Source organism: Taudactylus pleione, unplaced genomic scaffold (genome assembly GCF_031769625.1).
Source record: "Taudactylus pleione unplaced genomic scaffold, aTauple2 ptg000309l, whole genome shotgun sequence".
Taxonomy (NCBI): domain Eukaryota; kingdom Metazoa; phylum Chordata; class Amphibia; order Anura; family Myobatrachidae; genus Taudactylus; species Taudactylus pleione.
In genome coordinates, this window is record NW_028284710.1 from 6,171,626 (window position 1) to 6,182,456 (window position 10,831).

At 41.1% G+C, this 10,831-nt stretch overlaps 1 protein-coding gene across 1 annotated transcript; it reads left to right on the forward strand.

The window, feature by feature from the left end:
- Nucleotides 1–2,496: 2,496 nt before the first annotated feature.
- Nucleotides 2,497–7,226, forward strand: LOC148511389 (telethonin-like; the record flags this gene model as incomplete). The annotated part of the gene is made up of 2 exons (XM_088442275.1): nt 2,497–2,663; nt 5,867–7,226. Coding segments are annotated over 2 exons (549 nt in total), but the record flags the coding sequence as incomplete, so codon positions are not given.
- Nucleotides 7,227–10,831: the final 3,605 nt, after the last annotated feature.

The following is a 10,831-nucleotide window of genomic DNA, read 5'->3' on the forward strand; positions in this document are numbered from 1 at the left end:
CAGAAACTCTCCTCCTTTGGACATGTACCAGATAATACCTTAATGTGTACTCTTGATGTGAAGAGCCTGTATACGGCGATACCGCATAAGGAGGGCATTGATGCCACAAAAACATTTTTACACAAGGTGAACTTTGATATTATGGACATTGATTTCTTTATATCCCTGTTGGAACGTAACCTGACTAGAAACTATTTTTTATTCAATGGCGAGTATTATTTACAACAAAGCGGATGTGCTATGGGCTCTAATGTGGCACCGGCCTTTGCCAACATATACATGTTTGCCCAGGAAGAATATTTTTTCTTCATTGATCCAGCCATCGCAGTAAATATTAGTTTTTATGCGAGATACATAGACGACTTGTTCTTGGTCTGGAAAGGGGATGAATTATCCTTTAAAACTATGATATCTAGTGTCAACCATCAGAACACTCCGATTAAATTTACATTTGAGTCTAGTACTTCGTCTGTTAACTATCTGGACATTACTATTAAGATTATCAACAATAAATTTGAGACATCACTGTACATTAAGGACACTGATCGTAACACGTTACTTATGTCAAGCAGTTTCCATCCTCCGGCATTGAAGAAGGGACTGGCTAGGTCGCAGATGATACGTGCAGTTCGCATTACCAGCAAAAACAGTGATGTGGAAAAGGAATTAGATCAGATCGTCACTAAGTTTGACAAAAGAGGATACAACAAACAGACATTACTAAAACAAAAGAAAGAAGTACTACAAATGTCGAGGTCTACTTTATTGAACAGTACGACTATACGTGACACTAGGGATAAGATCCCCCTGATTACAGAATATACGCTGGCTAGCTCGGTGATCCCTAGAGCATCAAAGGCACTCTGGCCAATCATCCGGAGTGATAAAGATTTACCCGGTTTATCCAATAAATACCCTCTGGTAAGTTACAGACGGGGCAGAAATCTTAAAGACATTTTGGTGAAGAGCGACATAACTCCCTTCAAACGGAAGAATGAATCCACCTTTACCAAACAACCTGGATGCTATAGATGCATTTCATGCACCACATGTAAATACTTGGAGATGGGTTCTACGTTTAAACACCCGCATAAGGGTAGAGTGTTTAACATCAAACATGTGGTCACTTGTTCAACTCGCTTTGTAGTATATATGATAACTTGCCCGTGCGGCTTGTGTTATATCGGACAAACTATCACAATGTTCAAGGAGAGGATGGCCCTCCATAGGTCGGCTATCAAAGCGGCCATTGAAGGTAAAGCAAGTGAGCAACCAGTGGCCAGACACTTCAGTGAAGCAAAGCATCAACTAAAGGATTTGAACTACAAAATCATCGATCACATAACCCCATTGAAGCGAGGAGGAGATAGAGCAAAATTGCTCTCAATCAGGGAAGCACGTTGGATTTTTTCCCTGAATACAGTATCCCCTGGTGGGCTTAACGAAAAACTGCCTTGGAACTTATGTTTATAATGGTCCTATATATTGTGGACTTTAATGCCGATTTATCTTTGTCAGTATTGACTACTTTGAACATTTATATATTTTAGACCTGGGTTTTACTGATATATATACCTAGTTCCGCTTGAATGCGCTATAATTACATTTCTTTACCTGAACCTTGCTATATTTACTAGTTTTGTTTTTATGCTTGAGCACTGTTTAATCTATTTGTTTGCTTTCCACAGTTGTTCGCTCAGTAAGCAGCAGAGGTCCGCGGCCCTGGTCATCGCATACTCTGTTTTAGAGTCAATTTGTTTACTATTGCCTGGTTACCGTCTCCCAGACAACGCTGGGATTTCCTTGCCGGCCAAGACGCAGTGTGATGAGGTCATGGACCCTGTGCTCCACGAGACGACGCTGGTCACAGAAAGCAGCTGGTGCTAGTTTTTTCTTTGACACACTTTGGTATATAGGTAAGCTTACTTTTACTTTGTTCATGTAATGTATATCCTGATGAAAAGACCGCGCAGGTCTTGAAACGTCGATCTATGGATTAAAATCTGTTTGCTTTTTTGGAAGCCCGCTGAGTGCCACCTGGTCCCTGGGTTACAGGGGTCTCCTTGTGTATACTTAATTTATGGATGGCACCCCGGCATTAAACATGACAATGCGAGTGCCCCTCTACATGCATCTACATATATATATATATATATATATATATATATATATACACACACACAGTATGGTACTGAAATAGCGCTCAATCCCGTTTGTTCCCGTGTAGATGTGGTAGTTATAGAATAGTCAGTGTCTTGTTCAACTATAATCTATATATAATGATGACAGTGACCTGTCAGTTATTTAAAAACAAAAATCTTAGGATGTTTCACTTGGCCAGACACTTCAATCATCATGATCATGCATAAAATGTGATACTTGTGATCAAAAATAGATAGGACGTGTTATTTAAATAGCTGTAATCTAAACTGTCTGTGGAACACCTAACTGGTCTAGAGCTTTGTGTATATTTCCACTCAACTGTACCATGTATAATTTTCAAGAGCAATAGATTTCTCAATGTTGTACATGGATTTGAAGGCCAAGTCATCTATTAACTTTACTGTCCTCAACTGCGATGTGCAAGAGGAAGATCTAGACAGGAGGGAATCCTGCACTTGGCATTGGGAGGACTTGACAATGGAAAGCCGACCAGAAGAAAGGTTAGAAAATATCTTTTATTTCTTGCTGTTCTTTATGGTTCTTGGCTACAAATATTTTTGCAGAATCCTATTTCTAAGTAAGTCCTGATACAGAAGTCATTTGGTATAGCTTTGTGTGCTGGCCACAAATATATTATTATTATTATTATTATTATTATTATTATTATTATTATTATTATTATTATTATCTTATGTTTTACACTAATCCATGAAGCCACATTCTCTATTATACAGTATAACATTAGTGTTGACATTAAACTTACAAACATGCATTTAAAACATGAATGTGGCTCTGCTTACTTAGAACACATTGGGCAGCATTTTATACAGACACATGTTTCATAATATGACCAGAATATATTATTTTCCACTGGAAGCATGGTTTCTGTGTTGTAAACCAATACAGTATGCGTTTTAGAACAAATCCAGACAATGTAGCATATTTTTTTGTAGCTGCAATTTTAATAGCAATCCACAATACCAAATTGTGAAGAGAATCTTGGATACGTCCCCTTACTCAAGATGACATTTTATTTTGAGAATTGCTTTGGTTGTCAGTTGTGAAATAGAACATTAAAATATGAACCACAAATTTAGAGTCTTTCCTCATACCGATCCAATGTCAGTGATATCCTGTGACCAATATCCTCCAAGTTATGTGAGTACAATACTTACCTCTATCTCCACACGCCCTTTTTCCAAGGGTGCCCTGTCATTTTCCAGATATCCAGTAACATGCTGAAAGCTACATTGTGGGTTACCATACTACACCTAATGGCATGCAATTTACTCATTTAAGATTACTCTCACTTGGATTCCCTTACAAACCTGTAACCTGGCACAGGAATGTTTCTATGAATCCTGGATTGATGCCTGCACAAACATGTACTGTAGGGTCAACATTTGTAGACGCTTTATCAGATTTTTATGTCATATGCCAATATCTGCGTTCAGGGCCATAACGTGGTATGATCATTGTATACTGCTGCCTAAGAGGCAGTACTGGTGCACCACGATTTGGCTTTCAGGGTGCCTGGAACAGCACCCTGCATCTTAGAAAGCTGCCGGAGAGGTGCCCAGAGTGTTGTTAGTATACTCTGAGCACGCTGCTCCTTCCTGGTCCCGGAGCCCCCTCACCTCAAGGAGACATTGTGATGTCACAAGTTGAGGGACAGGCCTGGCACAGGGCAAAATTTCAGGCTAGAAAAAACAAAATGTCCCTCCAGCCCACTACAAAAAAACCAACAAAAGGACTTGATAATAGAAAATCAGAGATCTTTGTTGCATATATCTGCAAATACATGGTTAAGCGCCGGCCACATCAAGGCTTCTCTGTACCGCCGTCCCTAATGCTACATAATAATAGCACCCACTCTAAGTCATATAATTGCATATTGTTGTGCCACATGATAACGGCAAATACACAGATATACTTAAGCCAACTCACCTGAAGGTACCCAAAAGATCTCCAATAGCACTACAGGAACCAGCACACCCTTCCAATCCATGCCTCTAAGAACAGCAACACAAAATAGTGGTTGCTCATGATCAACCTAATAGTTTTTCACAGGTGCTTGTAAAGGCAGGGGTTTATTCTAGGCTAGAAAAAAAGAAAAGTAAAAAAACACTTGAATACTACATCATAATAGAAAATAGCACCCACTCTGGGTCATATAATTGCATACTGTTGTGCCACATGATAACAGCACATAAACAGATATATTTAAGTTGAGTCAACCCACCTGAAGATACCCCAGAGACCTCCAACTAGCCCTACAGGAATCAGCACACCCTTCCAATGCTGGTCCCATCCATGCCTCTCAGAACAGCAATACAAAATACTGGTTGATCATGAGCAACCACTATTCTGCATTACAGGACAGAATTTCACCCTGCTTTGGCCCTGTTCGGCATTGCAACTATTTTCTCTCTACAAAAACTTTTGAAGTGGCGTATAATGCCTAAAAGACAAAAATATTCTAAGAACTAACATTAAGGGGGGTATTCAATATGGGAGCGAAAAGTCCGTGCTGGACTTTTCGCTCCACATCAGAGGTTTTACAGGGATAAAGTATCGGGCGCGCGCCCGCTTTATCCCCGTATTTAATTTGAAAGCTGCAAAAACAGGACCCGGCGGAAAGGTTAAGTATCAGGAAAAATTGTGAATTTTCGAGAAAGCATCCAGGGACCCCCCTAATGATGTCCTGACATGGGGGATCATTATGGGTACCCCCGTTTTGGCCTGCGGAAAGGTAAGTATGGTTTTTAAATAGCTGTGGCAGGTGTTTTTTTCCGACAGGGAAGAAGGGGTCAAGAAGAGCACTTAGCTTTTTTTTTTTACAAAAAAAAACTAGGTGCATCAAATTTGGGGTACATGAAAATGGGTGCAAGCATATTTTTAAGTCCCCAAAGTGCATTTTTAAAATTCTTCAAAAATGCACCTGCCGCTACTACCCGCAATGAAGAAAACACCTGCCGCATACTTGGGAACCCCCCCTGAATTAATATCGTTAGTTTCAAACTTGTTCCCCATATTTTTTATTTTTTTTCACCCCAAAATTAAACTTTATTTATTGGGGTGTCCAGATTTTTTTTTTTTTTTTTTACTTTTTTTTTTTTTACACAGATCTTATTTAGGGGACTCTCCCAGGGGTGCAGGCTATTTTTTTTAAGGCTGCACCTCTAAAACCCAATTCTGCACTTTTCTTCGCCACCTATTCAGTGGTGAAAAGTTATCCCCGTTTTTTTTTCAGTGACTTTTCGCACTGGCGAAAAGTCTTTGAAATTGAATATGGGGATAATGAAAATAGGCGAAAATTACGTCATCAGCATAAATTATTGCCGATAATGGCCTTTTCGCTTCAAATTAAATATGGCCCTAAGTAGGATGGTAACCTATAAAGTTAAATGCAAGTAAGCTGTCACTACTGCATGCACCTCTGACAGCCCTCACCACCCCAATGATAATCACTGCGGACCGGGGTTCGGGCTGTGATGCCACACCCCGCCCCGAGGATATGCCCCCTTTTCAGCGGTGCATGGCTGTGCCGCGTGCATGGCTTGCCTCCCTGCACCGGATGTCACCACTGGGAGGGACCCCACTGGATACATCCCGATATAGATCCCTTTTATAAAACAATGTGCAAGAGTTGACACTTTCATAATACACAGTCTCATTCGCAATTTTATTTTTATGTTAACAGGATGGCTCTATCTGAATTTGATTCACTATCCAAAGAGGGATTTAAAAAGAGACAGCAAACAATTGTTTTGGTTCAAAGATCTCCTCTGCAAACCATCAGAGCAGGTACACTAGGCGGTGACATGAGGAATTATCAGCTGCCTTACAAGACTTTGCTTCCTGTTCCGCTGTTTGTGCCAAGCAGATCCTACACACAGAATGAGCTGTCTCCAGAAGAGCCTTCGTCCAAGCTGAGGATGACTCCTTCGAATGGAATGTGTATTGGGAAACAAGACATTACTGGTCTTATTAACAATTTACCTAAGGTTATACAACCAGCTAAACTTAGAGTTTCAAGCTTAATATCTCCTCCTCCAAACTTATATGATACCAACTTGCATTAGTATATTGTTTAGATTTTTGAAAACTAATTATCCTATTATAATTTATAACAACTGTTCTCTATACTTACCACTTTAGCAGAACATTCAGCTGTGTTTTTGTTAGTGTAGTACAAAATAGGTGATGTGTGTGGAAGAAGATAGATGTATATTCAGAAATATACAAGGGTAAACCAGAAAATAAAGACCGTTTGTACATTCCTGCCGTGTGGGTCATTCGCCCTCCCCAATTGTCGGTCATTCTCCCTGTCCTGTTTTCTTAGTGCTCTGTGAGTGACGTGCTGTTATGGTTGTTTTTGGTGATGTTGTGCATTGTTAAAACAAACCCTATGATACAAAATCCATCCGACTGTGAAGTGAGGAATGTTATTAGATTCTTGAATGCGCAGAAAGTGAGACATGGCAAACATTATTGTCAGTTAAAGCAGGTGTATGGTGATGTGTGAAATGTTTAATAATGGAGGAACAAACATGCATGAAGGAGATAGACCAGGACGCCCATCTCTTGTCACAGCTTTGGGTGGGAGGATTGTTGATCATCCACCCCATGGTCCGGACCTTGCTCCAAGCGATTTTCACCTTTTCAATAAGCTGAAAGAGATTCTGGACTGAAAATATTTTGGAAGTGATGATGAGCTGAAGCTTGCAGTTAGCAACTAGCGTAATGGGCTGGAGACAGTGACTACAACAAGGGGATTGTAAAGCTCGTGGACAGATATGATAAATGCTAACAAGAAGGATGTGATTATGTGAAGACATAGACAAATGTACTTCCAGATGTTTTTGGGTTTTCTTTTAATAGGCAAATGGGTCTTCACTTTCTGGATTACACTCGTAATTCACATACTGGTTTAGCGTCCTGAAGTGCACAGGCAGAAGAAGTAATGGAATGGCTAAAATAGATTTATGTTATTTACCTTGATTTATTTGAATTGCTTTGAAACCATCTTCAGTTAATACTTATTAAACTTGTGCAACCGATCTGATTGGATTTATATTTAAGGTAGGGATGTGCAGGCTCGGATAGGTTCGAGTTTGCACGTGGAGTTCGGATTTTTCCCTCCAAAAAAACGGAACTCAGAAAGAGGCAAAACGTCATCTTACATGGACGAACATCATCATTCCTGGACAAAAGTCCAGGAATGATGATGTTCGTCCATGTAAGATGACGTTTTGCCTCTTTCTGAGTTCCGTTTTTTTGGAGGGAAAAATCCGAACTCCACGTGCAAACTCGAACCTATCCGAGCCTGCACATCCCTAATTTAAGGATATTGTATTGTAAGGGCATGTTCTGTAACTAGTGATAAACCAAATAATAATGATTAGAATATTGCATTACACCTTCTGAAAGAACAAAAAATACTATTATGATGACTGCAATCTAGAAATGTTAGTATACACTAACACCCTTGCAACACTTTAATAGCTGCCCGTCTTCACAATAATCATTCTAAGGTAATATCTGCCAAAGCCAAAATAATTTTAAAATGATTATCTACTGTATGCTGCCAGTCATTATCTAAATATATTACAGTCACCAACATACTGTAGCAAAACTAGTAACCTGACTGGTGCACATTAGGAGTACCAGCACAGCACATTTGTATGGTGAATATCGTATATCTGTTTTCTATGACACCATGGTTGTGAATGCTGTTGTGATAGTTCCTAAGCAATTAGGTCAACTCAGAGATATATTTATGTGCCTGACATACTGAGTTTCTCAATAGCTCTATCAGAGCTAAACATAACTGCAGTGATTGGACACCATACAATATTTGAAAACACAATGACAATGTCTGTAATAGATTACATTGTTTATTTCTAATACAGATCAATGTCAAACCTTGTTCTTGTACAATGTTGCTTATATGACACATAATCAGTCTCCTCATAAACCATAAAAATAGCTTTAGTAACCTACGAAGTAAAAAAATCATGTTTGGGAGAGCCTGTCTTCTAGACTTCCGCCTTGGTACAGAGGTAAATGGTGGCATTTGCAATGGCCCATGGGAGTGCAGAGTGAAGGTGTTTCTTGCTAAGCATGGTGTAGATGCATTGATGTGCCTAATATTACTATGCAATGCATAAAAGAAAATACATTTTTCAGATATTATTTAAATGTGGTAAAGGGTCGAAGGAGCACATATTAGGGGTGTTCCGTGGGGTTTGGTACAGGATGCCGGTGGTCAAAATCCCGACACCGGCATCCCAACAGGGTTAGAATATCAACGCCTGACAGTAGGTATACTAACCCTTTTTGTACCCCTCCCCCTTCATGTCTAGTTCCTAACCCAAACCCTCCCCCTAGCCCCGCTACTTAGCTTTGGGATGCCGGCGCCGGGATTCTGACAGGTGTCATGACTGTTTTACTTTTTATTTAAATTTCCCTTTATTGACAGAGATATAATAAAAAGGAGTCCATACGGTAATTGCTAACTATTGCATTTACTTATACTTATATATTTAATTGTCTCAAATTGATGTAGATTGTGAAATGATATAATACTCGTCAGTCATCACTACCATATTACCTTGTAAGTCCTATTGAATTATATGAACTATGGGCCTGATTCAGAGATGGAAGATATAACACAGCCGCAAGCAGGGTTGCAACCAGGTATTTGAAGGCTTCATAGCAAAAGTCTGTAAGGGCCCCTATGTACCACCCAATAGTTAAAAATGTATATTACACATGTAACTTTAACAAGGAAGATGGGCCCCCCTCAGCTCTGGGCCTCATAGCAGCTGCACCCCTTGCACCTATGGTAGTTGCGCCCATGGCTGTAAGGATGCGGCTGTGCAATACCATCCAACTCAAATGCAAATGAAGCAGGAGCTGCCTGTAAGAAATAGACACCTCCTTGCTGCATCTGCGATCCCCGTGCAGAGTCTAGATGCTGCCTCAGATCCCCATTGCGACCATCGGGGTAAGCCGAGACTTTACTAAGCCTTGATAGTCTAGAACACAGGTTCTCAAACTCGGTCCAGTGCATGTTTTCCAGGTCTCCTCACAGCAACACAAGTGAAATAATTAGCTCTACCTGTGAATCTTTTAAAATGTGTCAGTGAATAATGAATGCACCTGCTGGGTGACCTGGAAAATGTGAACTGTGTGGGGTCCAGAGGACCAAGTTTGAGAACCACTGGTCTAGAAAAAAAGAAAAAAAATGTTCCCCAACACACTGCAATAGACCAGCAATAAGACTTGAATACTACTTGATATTAGAAATTCAGAGATCTTTGTTGCATATATTTGCAAATACATGGTTAAGCGCTGGACCACGGCCCTTTACAAGCACCTGTGAAAAACTATTAAGCTGATCATGAGCAACCAGTATTTTGTATTGCTGTTCTGAGAGGCATGGATGGGACCAACATTGGGAGGGTGTGCTGATTCCTGTAGTGCTATTTGGAGGTTTCTGGGGTACCTTCAGGTTAGTTATTATGTGGCACAACAATATGCAATTAAATGACCCAGAGTGGGTGCTATTATCATGTAGCATTAGGGGAAATAGTATTTCTATTATGATGTAGTGTTCAAGTCTTTTGCCGTTTTTTCTTTTTGCAGTGTGCTGTAGCCTAGTGTAAACCCCTTCCTTTACAAGCACCTGTGAAAAACTATTAAGTTGATCATGAGCAACCACTATTTTGTATTGATGAGCCATGCTAGTTCCTGGCAGCCTGGCAGCCTGCAAGGCTAAGAAATCTGCGCCCACTGATGCTGACCCTGGCCACGTCCCTCCCAGGAAAATGGGGATGACGGTGTGATATATTGAGTCAAATCCCATCAACATCATTGGACACACTAGATCACATGATCGTTCATTATAACCCAACGACAGCACGCCTCAGGCCTGATCTACTTCCAACTGTCACCAAAAAATCATCACAAAGCCACAGCTGTATCACTCCACAAGTGTAAACATATCTCACAAAGGGCTCTATTTACTTCAATCCGCATTTGTAATGCAGATTGTGGTGTAATATTACCGACTGAATTCGCATTGCGAATTCAGGCAATATCAGAGGGATTTACTACAACAGGGACAGAGCTTGCGATAAAGCTCTGTCCCTGCGAATCCCCTCCGCACACTTATCACAGTATTTTCCCCCAAAAAACAGTGACAAGTGCGGACGCATGCGCCGACTGACCGTTGCTAAGCCCCGCCCCTGCTGCTAAGCCCCGCCTCCCACAATCGCGGACCCGCCGTGACCCCCCCCTTCCTCCCCGCGATGCCCCCTCCCTTAATTACACTTACCTGCATTGATCGGTGCTCTTGTGATGTCCTCCGTGGCTTCGGTCAGCTGACATCCCATACTGCACTGGGACCCGGTCAGGTGACGACCGGGTCCCAGTGCAGGCTGGGAGACCAGATCACCGGTCCCTGGACTCTGGTAAGTTTATTTTTTTGTTAGCAGTGCTCAGCGTGTGGGTCTGCTTAGACCACACAGCTGATCACTTGGGCCGACTCCAGGCTCTGCTTTGCCCGTTAGAGCAGCGCAGGAGTTCGGTAACCGGGGGATACCCTGGATAACGCCACCTCCAGGTGGCGTTATTATCACAGGGCTTTACCCAGTATTTT